General features: G+C 54.0%; 1 protein-coding gene across 6 annotated transcripts in view; it reads right to left on the reverse strand.

Moving 5' to 3' along the window:
- Positions 1-18,823, reverse strand: part of LOC309623881 (kazrin) — a 460,374-nt gene that overhangs the window by 42,277 nt on the left and 399,274 nt on the right. For 5 of the 6 annotated variants that reach the window (XM_082381160.1, XM_082381158.1, XM_082381162.1 and 2 more), the window contains 5 exons: positions 17,930-18,100; positions 10,114-10,303; positions 7,945-8,075; positions 5,050-5,100; positions 3,451-3,574 (listed from right to left, as the gene is read on the reverse strand). In XM_082381160.1, coding sequence (XP_082237286.1) covers positions 3,451-3,574; positions 5,050-5,100; positions 7,945-8,075; positions 10,114-10,303; positions 17,930-18,100 — 667 coding nt within the window. Of the gene's footprint in view, positions 1-1,015; positions 3,575-5,049; positions 5,101-7,944; positions 8,076-10,113; positions 10,304-17,929; positions 18,101-18,823 lie in introns of those variants that run through there. The other variant, XM_082381163.1, reaches the window with a different exon arrangement.

The raw sequence follows: 18,823 nt of genomic DNA on the forward strand, positions 1-18,823 counted from the left end.
TGCTTGAGGTCAGGGTGAGGGAAGCTGTGGCATGTGTGTTTGGGGCCATTTGCCCTCCTCACATCAGCCCAGTGGTTCTCAATCCTGGCTGCACCAGAGAAGGTTTAACCACACTCTGATTCAGCGGTGTAGCACCTGGCATTGGTAATTTTTTCTAGAAAGCTCGGCAGGTGATTTTAATGTGTGGCCAGGTTGAGAGCTGCTGGGGTAGATGCCCCTAAGTTCCTTGCAGTCCTGAGCTCTGTAACTTCTCGGCATGGTCTATACATTATGGTGCTTTGAGCTCTCTTCTAGCAGAAATGCAAGGGGAGTTAAAAGGCTAGTCTTCTGTCAGTCTTACTGCTGGAGAGGATTTGTTGTTAAGTTGGGAGACCGAGGTTGAAGGCACTGGCTGTGATCATGGATTGGGGTATCCATGTGGTCTCTTCTCAGGCCACACTGTGGAGTTTCACGGGGGCAGGACTGGCTTTGCATCTGGTGAATCTCGGGTCTTGGAAAAGCCTGGCCCACTCTGGCTTCATTAGGGAAGCCCTGGGGCTCCTTTAATTTCTCTCTTAAACTCCTCTCAGTCCCCAGGGATGGCGGGGAAAGTCGGGACAATGCAGAGGCCCACTGAGGTCTGCAGGAAGTAATATGCCCCAAACTCATGGGGTCCCGCTCTTGGTCTTTGGAAGGAGCGCCAAGGGGGAGAAGGAAGCAGATGAAAGCTGACTGGGGCCACTGGGCTGGAGAACGCAGGGTCAGGGCGCCAGGCTCGGAGGTGGTGCATTAGGACCACGGGCTGCCCTGGATGCTGACGGCTCCTCCAAATTACAGCCAGGGTGGCAAAGATGAGATGTTTCTGGGAGGCCACCCCGGCCTCAGCCCCTCGATGGGCCCAGAATCCAGCCAGCTTTCCTCGGCCCCTCCCATCACCCCCTCAGGACCCAGCCCTGGAATTCCAAGGAGCAGGTCATGCCAGGCTTTGCCTCCCACCCGGAGTAAGATAGAAGCAATCAAATAACATAGAATTCGATCATATTTTAAAATAAGCTTTATTTAGTTTTTTTTTTAATATTTTATATTTGCATCCATGCCTTCGAGAAACCTTTCCCACTGGAAAGGTTATTTTCATCTACTGTTACCCATAACTCATTCGCTATTTGACGTAGTTCTCTTAAATAAATCATCCTTAGTAACTCTTAGAATTATCTCCTAATTTCCAAAAACTGAAATGAAAATGAACTACTAAATCATTACCAGGAGGGGTTGCAATCTTATTTTCTTGTAAATAAAGGGCAAACAATAAAAATCAACCAAAAGAAAAAAATTCATGGGGGGAGAAAAGTATTTCCTAAAATATCTCTCTGCAGAGAAAGATGCCAGCTCCGGCCGCTCTCCCTCGCCGCCAGGCTGGGTGAAACGGCTCAGCCAAAGGCCAGAAAGATCCTTATTAGGTACCCTGCCTACTCCTTTCCAACCCCCCCCATCAGGTCAGAAGGAAAGGGAGCAGCCGACTGGGGCTTTTCTGTTTGTTTTAGAGACTTTGGACAAAATATCCTATCCCTTCTGATAAGAGATGCTCCAGCATTTAGAATTCTCCTTGTTTCTTGGTAAGAGCTGAAAACGTTACTGCTAGCAGAAAGCACAACTACTGTTGTTTAGAGGGTGTGTGAATTGAGCTGTTAGTATTTAAGGTGGTGCAGAGGCGGGGATTCACAGGTTAAAAGAAAAGGGAAAGCTAGTTTCAGACTGCGGGAGGCCCTGGCTTAGAAGCTCACGTGTTCTCCATCACCCGGTGTTTACAATGCTCACGGTTCCTTTGCTGGTGAAGCCTCACCGGGGCCAACACTGCTCTCCAAATAGGCAGATGTTCCTGCCAGCCCTTCTCTCCTCGGGTGAGCGGGCTCAGGCTGCTGTGACAAGTTGGAGGAGGGCCCGAGGGATCCCGAGAGACTCTGTGAGATGTGGCTGGAGGAACCAAGCAGAATGGGGAGGGCAGAGGTGCTGGTGCTGGACGCTGTGCCCCCAACAGGCCGCCCCTTGAGATGGGCGCCTCCCCCATGACACCTGCCCGGCCAACATGCAGAATCAACCAAGGATGAGAGAGACACAGCTGCAGCGAGGAACGCGTGCCGCTCCAGGACCCTCGGGGAACCCACTCGGGCCGAGGTTCCCTGTGGTCGTACCCTGTGGTCATGCGGTCGGCTGTCTCGCCCTGTACGCAGCAGCCTTTCTCAAAAGACAGACTCAAGAGAAGGTGACCATGACAGCAGGCACTCTGTTCACTGAGGTCAGTGCTCTGTTATTTCAGATAAATAAATATATATATAGAAAGGCCTGGAGAGAGCTACAGGCGGGAAGAAAGGCGGAGCGCACTCCCATGCAGGGATGGGAGAATGGGGGAGAGAAGAAGAAAGAACGGAAAAAAGCAAGCTTGGAAGTCCAATGGTCCCTGGGTTCTGGCCACCCTAAACTCTACCTTGCACAGCTCGGCAGCAGCATGATCATAGAACAGACAAGTCAACAGAGAACCCGCCTCCCGCCCGCCCCCCGTGGAAAAATATACATTCCAATATTTACGTAATAATTTAGATAGAATAAGTCTTCTGCATTTGTGCAAATAAATTAAATGGAACAATTTTCTTTTCTTTTCCCCGTAAAGAAAGAAACGGCAACGCAATTTAAAAACTGGCAGGCCGTTAGAAAGAGCCCCTTTGGCCTCTGACAAACCGAGACAAGACAGGGCCCCTGGGCTGGGCTCGCAAGTCTTCGCGGAGAGTGGACCTTACCCTGATGACGATGGCGTTTGGGGGTTAAAGTGACTTGGGCGCACCCCGAGAACAGGGTCTGGTCCCACACGTTCACACCGGGGGGACGGGGGGGGCGGCGGGGTGCCATGGGGGGAACATCAAACACAGACTACATCCTCGGGGAGACGGGCTCCAGAAGTAGCAGTTCGGACGAGGGACATTTACAAGCACGGAGTGCACAATAGTTTTGTTATTTACAAATACACAGCAGTCCTTCAAGTTTTCAAGTTTCATAAAAAGGGAAGGGGGGAAGGGACCAAAAAAAAACAAAAACAAAAACAAAAACCCCAACGAACCAAAAAGCGAAAAAAAAAACATTGAAAAAAACAAAAACAAACCCAGATTAACAACACAACTGTATCGCTCCGAGGACAACAGAGTTGACAGGTTCACACACGTTTGTAGTATGTACATCAATTACAGAGGTGGTGACGCCGGGGAGGGGCCCACGCGAGCGGGGCTCAGCCGCACCCCCCCCGCCCACGTGCGCGAGAGCTCCCACGCACGCGCACACGCACCGCCACGCACGCCCAGCCGCGCATTCCCCGCTCGCACGCACGCACGTCCACACGCACAGACACGCCCGCCGGGCAGCAGACGAAGGGAGGCGGGTATCACCAGTCCGCGTCCTCCTCTATGTAATAATCAGGGGCGGTACCATCAAAGAGGCCGGGGTCGAGGGACTTCCGCTGCTTCCCTCTGGCGAAGACACGCGAGATGGAGCCGAATCCCATCTTCTCTTTCTTCTTTTTCCGTTTTTGGTCTTCAAGATCCTCTAGTGACTGAGGAGTCAGGCCGAGTGGCAGAGGTAGAGGGGAGAAGAACAAAGGCAAGCTGAGCTGGGGCAGAAGACAGGGAGGGGTGGGGGGCGGGGGATGGCTGGTGCGGGGCACCGGTGGGTAAGGATGCCAGGGTCTGCCCCTCACTCGCTGAGCGGACTTGGGCCAGTTACAGAATCTCTCGGGGAGGACACTAGGACGCATCCAAGACTGTCATGAGGATGTTGCTAAAGTGAGGGTAAAAACGCTTAGAACAGCGCCTGGCACATAAGCAGCATTCGTAACGGCTGCTGGAGGGGTTTGTACTATCATCATTTAAATTCAGTTTGCCTACAGCCTTCCGGTGCTCGTGGAGGGCTTGCAGAATCGCGTCCACGCATGCTGCCACGTATGACCATAGGGCCCATCTGGAGAGGGCATCGCAAGTGTATTAAGTTCACTGCGGAAAAAGCCCCCTTGGAAAAGGGGGCCTAGGAGAGCCGGGAAAACCAGGAAGGAGGAAACCTGAGCTTCATGTCAGCCGAGAGCAAGGACCCCAGACCTTAAGGCCCTAGACAAGAAGCAGGACTGGCCTCGGCAGAGCGGGGAGGCAGGGGTTTGGGTTTGAATCCCAATTATGTCACTACCCATGGAAACGTGGAGAGCCACCAGCCTCTCTGAGCCCAGGTTTCTCGTCTGTGACATGGGGGGATTGTTAACAATAACGACAAAGACAATGATGATGATGATGTGGAGGAGGTCCTCCTGTCGGGGTAACTACGGGACTGGGGTGGTGTCTGCAGGAGAGCTTTGCAAACTGTCAAATGGTTTATACAAAGATGCAGAGTGGTGGTATCGGTCAAAAAGGTGGAGGTTAGACTAGACTAATGGTTCCCCAAACCATGTCAGAATTACCTGAATTCCAGCCACCCCCCCTCCCCCAACCTGGTGGATCAGAATCTCTGGGGTGAAGGGCCCAGGAATCTGCATTAGAAAAAATCTTCACTGGTGGACCCTGATGCAGACGAGCAGTCCAGAAGACCAGCATGTGGGAACCCCAGGACTAGAAAGCTGATGTCAGAGACCCCATCTGACCGTCAAATTCATGTTGTTTTCCTCCCTACAGCCCCCTTCTCACTCTGAGGATAGAGTATTGAAAGGTTAAAAATGAATTTTAAAAAGTTTCCTGCAGCAAGGGGCCCAAAGAGCCCAGGGCCCACGTCATTAGCCTTTGGCTGCCAGGAGAAGACACTCTCCCGGGATGCGTGATGCACTTAGTAGGTTCACAGATCCAGAAGACGACATGGAAGGGCAGACTCAGGTGCTGAGCCTGGCTGGGGCACCGACCCATGTGTGACTGAGGTAGTGGCTTAACTCCTGTCTGCCCTGGGTAGCCAAGTATGGACGTGGTGGTGCTGAGGGCCGAGGAGAAAAAGGGTGAAGTCACGGTCAAGGTGGGGTGGAGGGAGGGCCTGAGTGGCCAGGGAAGGCACACCTACCTGTACAATGGGGTTGTGCAGGTTCTTCTGAACCGGGCCGGGACTGTCGCCCTGTAGCCAAAGGAGAAGAGGAAGATGAAACAGCAAAGACACATAACACATGAGAGCAGAGGTGGCCTGTGGAGCATGGGGTCTTCTGTGGAAGGAAGCCATCCCCTAGGGACCGCCCTGCCTCTGTACTGGGGAATCCACCCTCCACCCCTGAAGCAGACACTTCCAAATGGCTCAATGACGACACCTGGGGTTCATGAAGATGCTGCCAGGACCAGGGGTCCTGGCCAGAGGCCCTGTGGTGCTCTCCTGCCTGCTCTGGCTTCTTGACCCCTAACACCCTCTGACCAACAAGTCAGTCACTCAAAGTCTTCTAAGTTCCTCTCCCAATTGGTCCATAGAGTTAGAACTGAAGTTGGTTATACTTGGTGCTTTTCATAAAGAAGTACAATTTTATAGAAAAAACAAAAATAAAGAATTTTGGGACAGGAAGACATGGGAGACTATGTAGCCTCTTATTTCCCCCACAAACAACACAATGAATCTCTTATTTTGTGGAGGGCCAGACAGGGCTCATTAGCCTGATTTACAGGTACACAGAGAGGTTCCAGACAGTCCAACATTATAGAGCTAATTAAAAGCAGAGCTACAACTCAAATTCAAGACCGTCTGGTTCTCCCTGGTCTAGTGCTCCTTCCTGTGAGTGTGCAAAAGCCCTCACCACATCCCAGAATCAGTCTGTCCTGCCTGGGGGTGGGTACCATACATCATTGGGATCACAAAAGTCATTACTAGGGATACCCCTGGTGGTCACTTCCAGAATTGCAGGCAAAAGGCAAGAAATAAAGCATGTGTCACCTGAGCCAATGTCCATCAATCTTCTCCAGCCTCTCTGTGCTGAGTCCCCACCTCTGCTCTAAATAAGTGACTAGAGCATGAAAGGATGGGGAGGTCCTTACTCCAGGTCAGGCTGTTCCTGCTGGTACCAGGCCAAATGCCTGAGCACAGACGGTTACCCAGAGCTATTTTCAGGCTTTTCCTGGCTTACCTGTGTGCACATCTGTTGAGATGGGGGATGAAGGTGGTTGAGGGAGGGTGGGGATGGGACAAATGGTAGTTTAGTCTTTAGTCCCATCTCAAGGTTTGCAAACAGAACCTATTTGGCAGGCAGCTAAGGTAGGTTGGCCCTGTACAAGGCCATCTTTGCCAAATTTATGGGGAAGAGAATGAGGTCAGAGCCAACTGAAATGCCTATGTGTAGACAACTGGCTTATCAAAGCACCCATTGCCTGGCACCAGGGCCCTGTGTGAAGTGAGCTTGGGAATAAATATGCCGGATCTGCTGCCTGTAGCCTCAGGTATGTGCCAAGGCCAAGCTGGGCAAAAGGCTAGGTCTGAGCCAGATGCAATTCAAGAGGGAAGACAAAGTATGGCCCTTGGGAAGGTATTCTCAGATGCTACGGGGTATCTGGCCCACACTAAGAACAAAGGACACTGCTGGCTGTAGGTATAACTCAACAGTGGTCCCTCAGAACAAGAGAGTAACGTCAGAGGCCCCTCTACTGGCCCACCTTCCTCGCCTTGGTTCTGTCAGGACAGCCTTTGTCACCAGGGTTCTCTCCTGGGAACAAGAGAAGAACAGATTGCTTCCTTAAAGCCCCAGTTAAAACAGAATCCCAGCCCCGAGCGGGATTCAGGCCTGAAGTGACCTCCTCCCCATCCTGATGTGGCTTTGCGAGGCCCCGGCCAGCAGCCTCTGTTGTCCATGTCACCACGCTGAGGCAACTTATTTCAAATTTAGTCTTAGCTATTTTTATTAAGTGCTTTTCATTGTTATTATAGATTTGAAAAAAAAATGCTTCCATTGGGATTACTAGGATAGAATAGTTACTGATTTTTATCAATTGATATTCTACCAGTACCGTTCTGTACTTCTATTAGTCTAATGGCTTTTCTGGTTATTCTCTTGAGGTTTTCCGGGTAGATAATCATCCCACTGGCAAGTAATGGTTATCTTGTCTTTCTTTTGCACTATATCCACCTCATTTCTTGTTTATTATCCAACTCGCTGGTTAATAAAACATTGACTGAGTTTTTGAGAAAGGCTTCCTGTGCATCTGAGGACCCGACTCTACCGTGTCTTTAGGATGCGGCAAGGGAGCCCTCCGGATTATCAATCGCGTGATGGAACACTTGTGAAAAGTGGTCCCCACATCCTGACCCCAGTGTTTCACATTAGAGCCTTGACGTGGCGTCTTCCTGTCCTCAGATGCTTGACCCACCCACCTTCGTTCACCCCCTCACTCCTGGGGAGCCTGTCTGTCCCACCAGCCATCAAGAGTTAGGTGACTACGGACCTGTGCCTCTTGGTAGCTGGGACCCAGTATGAAATCAAAAACTGTGTGATTAAGTAAGCAAAGCAAACATAACTTAGAACAAATTCACCAGATGCCTCTCCAGAGGCAAAACGTGCAAAAACTCCTGGAGATTCAAAAAAAATCTGGCTCATTCCTGCAGGACCAAGAGCTGGCTCTACAGGGAAACAGGGGTGGTGGTGAGGTCCTGAGCCCTGGAAGGTATGGTCTGGGAGGAGAAGCCTACGGTCCCAGACATAGCCCACCAGAGATAAGCCCAGGCTGCTCAGACCCTGAGGCCGACCCAGGCCTGCCTTCCTCTGGATTTTCCTTGCCCTCCCGGACACAAGGAGCCAACAGGCCTCATTTCTTTCTCTCCCCACATCCATCTCTTCTTGCAAAAGGAAAGAACAGAACAGGAAATGCCTTCGCCAGAATGCTTCCTGGGTGGAAGAGAGGAAACAGCGGGTAGGTCTTCACCCCCTCCACTCCCACCCCTGCGGTTTCCGGGCGGGGCCCAAGGCCCAGGCCCTGCTGCTGCTGGCCTTACGTTGCAGAGGGAGTGTGTCCGGTGTCGAGGGGAGTTGATGTCGCTTGGCGTGGACGACCGGTCGCCTTCGGCGGCAGATGCGTCGGAGATGACGGAGGGCTGCCGGGAGTGGCAGGGGCTCACCCTGACCGCTGGAAAGCAGGGACAGCTGGTGAGTGGGGGATGGAGAGAATGTCCTTGCCTTCACTGCCTTGCAGGTCAGTCCACCCAACGCCCCCATTATACAGATGGGAACACTGAGACGTAGAGAAGAGACTTGCCCAGCTCTCCGCCCCTCTATTTCACAGCCCCACGGGTCACCAGAGAGCCACAGCAAGAATCTCCAGCCCCTGGATCCAATTAGGCCCCCTCCTAACCAGGGTGAAGGGGAAGGGGCAGGAGTCTCCAGGGGCCTCAGTGACTGTCCTCACAGTGCTCCAGCCACCTGGACGTTCCCTAGGCCTGGTGCAGTCCTAACCCATGGTCAGTACCAGCTTCCCAAGAGAGAAGCCGTGAGACTACCACCAGCTCCTCTCTTTCTCCCACCCCCTCACCCCACACCCGATCCTCAGCAGCACCTCCAAACACAGCCCCAAATCTGGCCACTTCTCTCCAGCCCCACTGCCACCACCCAAGCCCAGGCCACCACCGTCTCTTGCCTAGAAGACCATGGCGGCCTCCCAGAGGGCCTCCCTGCCTCCTCTCCTCACTGCCATGAGAGCCAGGCATCCGATCTCTCTTCACCTGGGGGTAGATACGTGCGGTCCTCCTCCAAGCCGAGGGGATACAGCCCTGCCCACCCCACCAGCCTCGGCTCACGTCACACCAGCTTTCTGATGGTGCCCGACACGCGCCATCTCCCTCCTGCCTCACCCTTTGCTGGTCCTGTTGCCCATCAGGCACATTCTCATCCTTCAAGTCTCAGCCTGTACCGAGAGAAACCTCCCCCTACTATCAGCTCTCCCCACTCTTTTCTTTCCCATCAAAGCACCTGTTTTCCGTTGATTTCTCTCCCTGCACTGAATATAATCTGTAATCATTCTTTGTCAGTTTAGTTACGTGTGTTTTCTGTCTTCACACCTACAGTGCCAGCTTGATGAAGGCAGGCAGTTTGGGTGTCTTAGCCATGTCCAACCCCAGAGCTCACGGTGCCTGGTGTGTAGTAGGTGCTTAATCAATAGTAGATGAATTCCTGGAAGCCCACCCAAGTCCCCCAGCAGAGCGCTCTCCTGTCTGCAGGCGCTGGATGGAGAAAGCACTTTCTGCTCGACAACACTGAGGACCTACTGTGTGCAGGCAGCATGTGAGCAGGGAGGGCTACACTACTGAGAAAGACAATCCTTGCTGCCAATGGCCATATGGTCACATGGAGGAGTGTGGGGCTTTGGAGTCAGGGACCTGGGTTTCCAGCTAGGTGACGGCAGGACCCACAGGCTCCAGAAGCCAGCTGCCTGTCGCCAACCTGCATCTGTCACACAAACGCGACCACTCATAGGAGGGACAGAAAATGGAGCCAAGTGGGCCGCAGATGTACAGAGGAGTTTGGGGCTTCTACTGTGGCCCATGGGTACAGATGCTGACCACAGGCTGGGCCCCTCTTCCCCTCAGTGCCTGCAGCAAACACCCCCTAACTCTTATTTCTGGCCCTCCCACACATCCAGTGATTACCTGGAGCTGTCAATCAAGGAGATCTCACTGTCTCCTCTGCCAAAGGACGCCCATGTGACCTAGACTGGAGAATCAGTGCATCCACTGCCAGACACAGTGATTGGTCCAGAGGTAGGCATGTGACCCTGGCTGGCCAATCAGAGTCCTTCTTTGGGATTTACTATCCACACAGAGAAAGATTTCTCTTTCTCAAGACTTTTGAGCTTCAAGGGCCCTAAAAGCCTGAAACTGCTGGAGACTGTTTTCTGCTTTGTGAAAAGAGGTGGCCTAAAGATGAGGTCGAATGGAGGCAGGCAGAGCTGAGAGATGGATGGAGAGAGTCAGACAGACCCAGGTACTGTCTGAACCTTGGTATCCAGCTATGCCTGAGGTCCATCTCTTAGACTTTTCAGTCCCCTGAGCCATGGCCGCTGCCCCACACCCCCCTAAAAGCAGCTACGGTGTGAATAAAGAGGCTGCCCCTCCCAGTGGGCCAGATGGCCTCCTGAGACACCCCCGGAGCTGTGGCTGGGCCGGACTCACCTTGCCGGTCCCCAGGGTGGGGGGGGTGTGAGTGGTAGAGAGTCTGCTGGCTCTGCCGGATGGCTGCGGTCAGTGGGAGGTCCGCCTGTACTACCCACTCCTGGTTGCCATTAAGCACCGTCTCGCCCGGCATGGCGAGTGAATGCCGCTTGGGGACATCCTTGGTCAGCGTGGCTAAGGACTGCTTGGCCTGGAGAGAGAGCCGGGGGGACAGGAAGAAGACGACGTGATCAAGGGGACCTCTCGGCCTACTGCTTGGCCATCACCCACCATCGTGAGAAAGCCACGAATCCAACCTCAGTACCAGGGCGTCTCTGGCTCTGCACTGCGTGCCAATCAGTACCTCACATGAGGGTTTGCTTTGGGGTTAGTTACCCCTTAGTTCCTGCCAACACAAAGCGAGACCACAAAGGGGGACCGAGGACACACTTAGCACCCATTCTTTCGGGTTCTCCAAGAACCAGCTGGGATTTGAATGAGATGGTAAGAAAATCGTGTTTTGCCTTTCAGCACCTTACCTCCTGCCAAATTCAACCTTCGATGGCCCCTTCACAAGGTGCTGTGCAACACAGGCTGGGGATAGGGCAGACCCTGGCTCTCAGGATCACATGAGAATACGTGGGACACAAGGAAACCCAGGGACAAGCATGGGGCTGAATTCGGGCAGCTGGGATAGAGAGCTCTTCCTTTCTCTGTCCTGTGACTGAGGTCTCTCCCAGCTTTGGGTTATCTCCCCCAGGGTATGCGGGGTTGTGTTAGAAGTGATCTCAAATCATTTGGGGGAGAAAAAGGGTACATATTAGAAATGTATTAATGCGTATTCTTTCCTTCATAGTCGATTTCCACTTCCACACTGGTTCCCCAGGCTCATGCCAGGGGAGAGGGGGCACACGGGGAGGGGCCCACGGGCCTCGCACTGAGATTTCCAGGGAATCTGGGTGTCACTACAGATGGCAGAGCCACCATGAGTGCTGGCTTTGCCCCTAAGATGAACACAGATGAAATGGAAAAACCTCATCTCATCTCTCTCCTAGCTCCAGAACTTTCCATACCTCCCCCAAGGCCCTGGGCTCCTCCATGCAGAGCAGAGGTCCTTGAGAAAGAGATTCTAGCTGAGAAATGAAGTTCTTCACCTAAAGCCTGATATACCCTCATCACATTGACCAGCTGTGTTATTTTAGACAAGTCACTGCCTTCTCCGAGCCTTACTTTCCCCATCTGTGTAATGAAAAGCCTGGACCAATCTTTAGGGCTCCCTCTAGCTTGGATACCCCAGGAGTCTATGAAATCACTCCCCTTCCACTGCCAGCCCCCAGGGAATATAAACCCACATGGCAGAGGGAGGCCAAGTTGGAGTCAGCCCCACCCCTCAAGCCACGTTTAGAAAACTATCATGTGCTCAGTGCAACAGCCCTGGGTTGCAGCTCAGTGCAACTATCTCTGCCAGGTTTAGAAAACTATCATGTGCTCAGTGCAACAGCCCTGGGTCTCAAGTAGGGAGTGTAGGATTAGCTGTGCTTGACAGAGGAGAAACCAGAAGCTCAGAGAGGTTAAGTGACTTCTCCAAGAGTGCACAGCAGGCACAATGTCCAAGTTAGGGCCCAAGTCTGGGAGCCTGGGAGCCCCATGTGTTTTCTATGGTGCCCACGCTCCTCTGGGGCAAGGAAATAACCAGCACAAGTGATGCAGACTCTGAATCCACGAGGCAGAGAGTGGGGCGTGGCTGGTCACCACGGGATCCCCAGCACCTGGCTTGGGGCTGGGCACATTCAGTGAAGCACTCAGTAAAAATCTGCAGAGGAAATGGAAGCAGGCTTCTGCCGTGTCCAGGCGGATGGCCCAGGGAAGCAACTCTGTTAGTTTACTATAGGAACAGCGGAGCGATCCTCCTGCCGAAGGAAGGAGGCAGGCTGGCTGTGTCTTGGAGCCGCCGTGTGCCTGCTGCAGGTCCAGTGTCATGGACTCATGTTTCCTGGACCACTGCATCTCACTCGGGACCACATCTGCTCTCCCCTCTAGGTGTCTGTGCATCTGGCCTCCGAGCCCTCCATCCTGGCACCGCTCCCTGCGGGCAGCTGCCCCACTCCCTTGCTGCCTCCTGTCCAATCCATCTTGGCTGCCAGGAAGGTGGACGTGGGTGGGAAATGAGCGCCCAGTCGGTCTGCCATCGTGCGAACTAACCCTCAGCTCTGCCCTCTTGCAGACATCCCCAGCCACGCACGTGGAAAGCACAGGCAAGTTCAAGTCTTCCACTGAAATAAGCAGCCCCTTGGGGCAGCACAGGAAGGCACGAGGAAGAGGCCTGGGCAGGACTGCTCTCCTGTCCCCACCTGGCTTCCCTCTTCCAGGTGGACCTCCCCGCTGTCTGGGCCTGAGAGCGGCACCTTCTAACTCAGCAGGCGGCTTGGAATCATCGCTGCCTGACAATGTGGAGGAGCCTACGGTTGGTCTTGCAGGATGGGGCAGGTGTGCCTGTGAATTCTGAGCACAGGAACCTCTCACAAACTGTCCATTCATGAGTTTAAACCTCTGAGACAGAGCGAAACAGAGACGTGAACTGCAGACAAGGCATGTAAGGTCTAACTTAAAATATGTGCGTGTAGTCTCTCTCTCTCTGTCTGTCTCTCGTTGCTGCATTGAATCATCTTCCTGTGACAGTCTGCACAGCATTTCTCTACTACTCTCTTCCATTAAATGCAATTCAATGCTGGGAGCTCCCTCTGCGCCTCCACTCCCTGCTGAGAACCCTGAGCCCGCAGTGCTGAGCTCCTGGGAATTGGAGAATTGGCTCAAACACCCTCATGTGACAAAAGTCAGACAGAACTGGGTTCAAACTCCACTTCTACTATTTGACTTGCTGTGTGATCTGGAGCAAGTTACTCCACCACTCTGAGCCTCAAGGTCCTCTCAGTAAGATGGGGAACTGAGAGGGATCACTTTTATCGGTAAGTTGTGGGATGAGGTGGCCCGGCACAGCGCCTCGGGGCCCAGGCTGTGGCATCCAACGGCCTGGATTTGATCCCAGCTCTGCCACTTCCTAGCTGGGGGATCCTGAGAGAGGCCCCTCACCTCTCTGTGCCTTCATGCCCTAGTCTGTCTGATGGGGATAACATCGGTTCCATGGAGAGCGCTTAGCCGATGGTAAAAAAAAAAGCTCAATGAATGTTGGTGACTGTTATTATGAAACAGTTTCCATTTCACAAGTAGGAGTCAGATGTGGAATAATTCACATGAAAGCCCAGGATACTGTCTGGTCTATTGTCCTGTTCAAAAAGTAGCAGGCTGTTAGGATTATTTATGCCTCCCTGAGATCAGACAATCTGGGAAGTGGAAAGGGAGAGTAGCGCAGGGGCCCTGCCCTCCCCCACCCTCAGGTTCCTAGCTGCCTGGAGGCCAGGAGGTACTTCCAGTCAGAGAGCTGGCCTGGTCCCCGAGGGATGCCGTGAGTGCGGCTAAAGGGGACCCTTTACCGGCTTTCCAAGGAATTTGAGCTTGGCTAGGGAACGTCTCTCCCGCCAAAGGCTGGGAGGATGCCGGGGTTAGGAACCTTCCAAGCAAACACGAGAAGGGTCGTGCTCCCGTGGACTCCAGCTGCAGAGACGCTGCATCTGCACCAAAGGGGCATGACGCCAGCTACAAGCTGACTCCACCATCCTCCTCCTGGGCTTACTGGCCGCGACCCTGTCCCAGATCTCAGGCTGCAGTAGTCGCAGGTCCAGCGTGGAGGTGCTAGCATGAGCCGATGAGGCAATACTGGCTCCATACCATCGCCAACAACCGCAGGCCCGGGGGTGGAGGGAGGCTCTAGGGGGGACAGTGTCAGGCTCAGGTGGGTCCTGACCTCATGTGTGTGGCCGGGGGTCTGAGCTCAGACCCAGTGTTCAGAGCTGGCTGTGGGCAAGGGCTGGTCTGCTGGGCCAGAATGGCAGTGGTCCGGGGCCGGGAGGTGTGCCTGTGTGGCCAGCTGGTTTCCTCAGAGAGAGGGCAGGAGTGGTGCCAACCCAGAGCACGGCCGTTAAAAAAAAAACCGCGATCACCCTTGACCCCCGCCGCTCGACCCTGCCTCTCGCTGGTCCCTCACCGCGCCCTACTCTTGCCTGGGCCTGTGGCGGCTGTCATTTTTACAGATGAGGAAACTGAGGCCCAGGCAGCTCAAGGACACCAGATCACTGGCTAGTGGACGGGACGTGAGAATCCACGACTCCTGGTCCCGGCGTGGCCTGAGGGCAGGCTGGTCTCCAACATCCGTAACAACAGCTAACGTCCACTGAGTGAGGACGGTGAGCCTGCCCCGATTTCCCGTCACCTCACCTCACAATCACCCCAGGAGGAAGGTCTGATACGTGTGAACACAGGCTCAGAAAGGTTAAGTCACCTGTCAAAGATCACACAGCCAGAAAATGCAGGACCCCAACTGGGGCTGTGTTAGAACTGCACAGCCAGGGCAGAGACAGACACTGAGACGAGGGAATCCCACACTTTACAGAGGAGTGGTTCTCAACCGGCGTGAATTCTCTCCCCCTCCGGGGAACACTGGGAAACGTCTGGAGACTTTATTCCCCACAGTTGGGAGGAACTACAGGCATCTCGTGGGTGGAGGCCGGGGGTACTGCTGCACACCCCACAGCGCACAGGACGGTCCCACAACACACTTCTCTGGCCCCAAGTGTCAACAGTGTTGAGGGTGAGAAGCCCCGTCTACAGTGTACATAGTAACGTAAGAACTGTCTCCCATTTTGGAGAGCGTTGATAGAAAACTAGGTCACCGGGAACCAGGCTCCTGGCAGGGGGCGGAGTGGGCAGGACTAGCACTTGGGGGGAGCCTGTGATCTCGGGGTTGGCAGCCCTGTCTCCCGCCTGCTCAGTGACTGGAGAGGCCGGTGGGGAAGGCCTGAGGGACGAGCGATGGCTGGTAAGAGGACGCGCCTCCTTCAGGCCAGCATCTGGGTGTCCTTTCAGAGGCCTCCCATCACGGAGCACGGGGACTGCCCCCCTCCCAGCTCTGCCTCTCAACTCTCTGCGCAGCTCTGGGTGAGCCTCCTGCACACTGAGCCTGTTTCCGCATCTGTAAAATGGGCACAACAAGAATACATAGCTCACTGGAGTGACTGCTAATGGATGTGGGTTTCTTATTAGGGTGATGAGATCGTTCTGGAATTAGGTAGTGGTGATGGCTGCACAACTTTGTGAATGTACTAAAAATCACTAAATTTACGTCATAAAAGGACGGATTTTATAATATGTGAATTATATCTCAATAAAACAGCATATTGAAAATTTTTTACTTAATAAAAAAAAAAACCACAGGGTGGTCTCCACAGAGCCAGTGTGGCTACAGAGGTGAAACTGCTCCATGCGTGGTAATGCCTAGTTCAGCCAGAAGTTGTTATCAGGAAATGTCCCCTCCCCGAGTGTTGGAGCCCATCAGCAAGCACCAAGAGAGATGTTTGCTTCTTGGGAAGCCAATGTCCTTTGACTTTTACTCGAATGAAGCGGCCCTTTTCAGCTGCATAGGGTGTGTGGAGACCCAGCGGAGGCTGGGTTGGGGAGGGGTGATATCTGAATTGGGGCAGGGCCTGCTCACCCCTCCGCAGGAAGCTGCCCCATGGCTTCAGTGTTGTGGGCAGGTCACTTAAGAAATTACCTATCACCAGTGCCACAGCCAGAACTCCTAGATCAGGAGTAAGCAAGTGACCCCAGATGGACCACTTGGATACCCTGTACTAGATCAGACTTTTGAAAACAGAAGTGAAATTCAGAGGCCAAAGGGTTTGCGTTCATCTTCCCCAGCAGGGGCCACTGAGTGGACCATTCCAGATGGAATCCTGGCTTCCCCACTCCCTGCGGCTGCCTTGGCTTCGGCCCATCTCCAAGCCTGGCCCTCCACCTTCCCACTACCCCTGTGAGCTCCTGACCTCCTCCCAGTGCACCCTGTGTGCTCGGATAGCCCGAGCTGCTTTCTGTTGCTTGCAACCCGAGGACCTCAGGCACACACGCGGGGAAGGTACCTTCCCTCTAGTCTCATCCTGGCCAGCAGTGCAGTGAGGGTAGCTGCACAACACTGCCCGAAGCCGGCAGCCCTGGAAGCCTCCAGGCTGTGAAATTCTGCAGATGGCGGGCAATAGAGGGGACCTCCAGGCAAGTGGACGCCCCACCAACACTGGGGCTCTCACGGGCTGTGACTGTGCTGACGTTACAGCAAACCCACCACCCTGAGCTGCAAACATTCACCTAACTATTCACACTTAGCAGAGAGGCCTGATGCCTGCCAGTGGGAGGGGGTAAGAACCTGAGTTTCGCGGGCCAGAACTAAAGCAGGTCGAGTCATCCGGGCATGGGGAGAGTGGAAGCAGAGCTGAGCTGGCTCCCAATCCTGAAAGACCCCAGAATTCCCCAGGATGCTTGAGGTTAGTGGTCCATGGCAAGGAAGACCCATCACAGGACGCTGGGAAGACTTGGGAGAATAAAGGTCTCACCTCACCCTGCACTCCCTTCCCAGATCGTCAACTTGAAAGGTTTCTGTGTGGGCTGCACGTGGCAGCAGGGCCGCCAGCACCACCGACCCCACTGGTGGGAAGACCCCAGAGAGACCCAGCAGCTGGAGCTTCCTCCAGCCTGGGCAGCTCTCACCACTAGGGGTCAGGGTTGGACAAGGAGACCCAGGAGGCAGAGGGCGGGATTGGTCCCAGGAGGGGCCCACAGATTCTGACTTGCCCTGGGTGACCCCTGCTCCTGAAGGAAGTGACCATAGAAAACCTCCCTGTTGTCATATTATCACTCACCATGTACAGGCCGGGCTAAGTGCTTCTCTTGCATTATTTCATTGAAATCCTCACAAGAGCCCTATGGGATATAGGCAATTACCCCTATTGACACTTGATGGAATTGAGGCCCAGACAGGTGAAGGGTCCTGCCCAAGGTCACACAGCTAGACAGCGATGGGGGCTGGATTCAAACCCAGAACCCATGGCGGTAACCACACTGTTAGCCAGCATCAGTGCTCTGCAGAGAAAGCCGGGTTCTCGCTAAGAACCATGCGAGACTCCCCCCACCTTGGGAGTTCCCTGCACACTCTCCTGCCAGCCACCACCACACTGAGCCATGGTGGTTTCAAAGGCCCTTTAAGCCACGAGCTCTCTAAAGTTGATCAAACATCTCGTGGGGAAGGCAGAGTGGGATAAAGACCCTCAGCCCCACCCCAGGACCAGATAAAGGTCGCTGAAGCTCAGAGAAGTTCAGTGAGCAGACCAAGGTCACACAGGAGCAGGTAGAACAGAACTCCAGGGCTCTGGACCTCAGTTCTGCTGCCAGGCCTGGAAACACCACCTAGACTCTCTGTCCCCACATGCAGGCTGCCCATCTCCGAGGAAAACACAGTGGAAGTATTTTGAGGGATTTTTTTGGATTAGAAAAAAACAACATTTTTTTCCTTGAGGACCCAAGTAATATAATAAGACTGATGAAAATAGGGGAAAAAAAAGGAAGTAAAAGCCACTTGTGATCTTACTACCCAGAGATAACCATTATTAATTTTTTGGTGTTTTTCCTCCCAAAGGTTAGTGGATGGTTTCCCAGCATCCCCACACGCTCGGCCCCAGGCAGGTGGATGAAAGGCGGTGTGGTGGCCACGAACAAGCAGAGGGGGCGTCCCAGACCCCGCCCCGGCCCCGGCCCCGCCCCCGCCTCGGCCCCGCCCCTGCAGACTCCACTCTGGACTCCCAGGTGAACCCACGTGCACGCCCTGTCTCCCAGCACATGACATCACTTCCGGCAGATGCCCCACCGGCCCTGGGTGGGCAAGGGGGCGGGGTCTCACCATGGCCAGCTCCGCCTCCAGCTCCTTCATGCGATTATCCTTGAGGTCCAGCTGGGAGCGCAGCGCCGTGGCGTGGTCCGTGGCCTCCTTGGCTTGGCGCCGCAGCTCCCACTTCTCGCGCTCCAGCAGGTCCTTCTCCTTGGCCAGGGCTTTGACGGCGTCCTCGCTCTCCTGTGGGGAGAGGCCAGCGTTACAAGGGGCGTGGGCGCGGGGCGCGGCCTACCCTTGGCCCAGAGGGCCTTGACCCCCAGACCAGAGGACGCGCAGGGAGGCCCCACAGCACCGCAGGTGGCCGGGCGCTCGGGCCCTGGAGGAAGAAAGCCCTGGGTTCGAGCCTGGCTCTGCCACAAACTAGCTGGGAGACTGGAACAGAGACAAACTGTTAGTAGATGCTCAGCCGTTATTTTTTTCAACGGATAAATGAGCAAACAAATGTCCTGGGTAAGTTCTTTTAACTTATCAAGTCTTCATTTCTCCATATTTAAAATGGAGGGGGAATCAATACTCCTCATGTCAAATAAAGACTAAGGACTTCCCTGGTGGCGCAGTGGTTAAGAATCCGCCTGCCAATGCAGGGGACACGGGTTCGAGCCCTGGTCCGGGAAGATCCCACATGCTGTGGAGCAACTAAGCCCGTGCACCACAGCTGCTGAGCCTGTGCTCTAGAGCCCGTGAGCCACAACTACTGAGCCCGTGTGCCACAACTACTGAAGCCTGTGCGCCTAGAGCCCGTGCTCCGCAACAAGAGAAGCCACTGTAATGAAAAGCCCGCGCACTGCAACGAAGAGTAGCCCCTGCTCGCCACAACTAGATAAAGCCCGTGCACAGCAACAAAGACCCAACACAGCCAAAAATAAAATAAATAAATTTATAAAAAAAAAAAAAAAAGACTAA

This window comes from Balaenoptera borealis (genome assembly GCF_965194805.1).
Source record: "Balaenoptera borealis genome assembly, chromosome: 1".
NCBI classification, from domain to species: domain Eukaryota; kingdom Metazoa; phylum Chordata; class Mammalia; order Artiodactyla; family Balaenopteridae; genus Balaenoptera; species Balaenoptera borealis.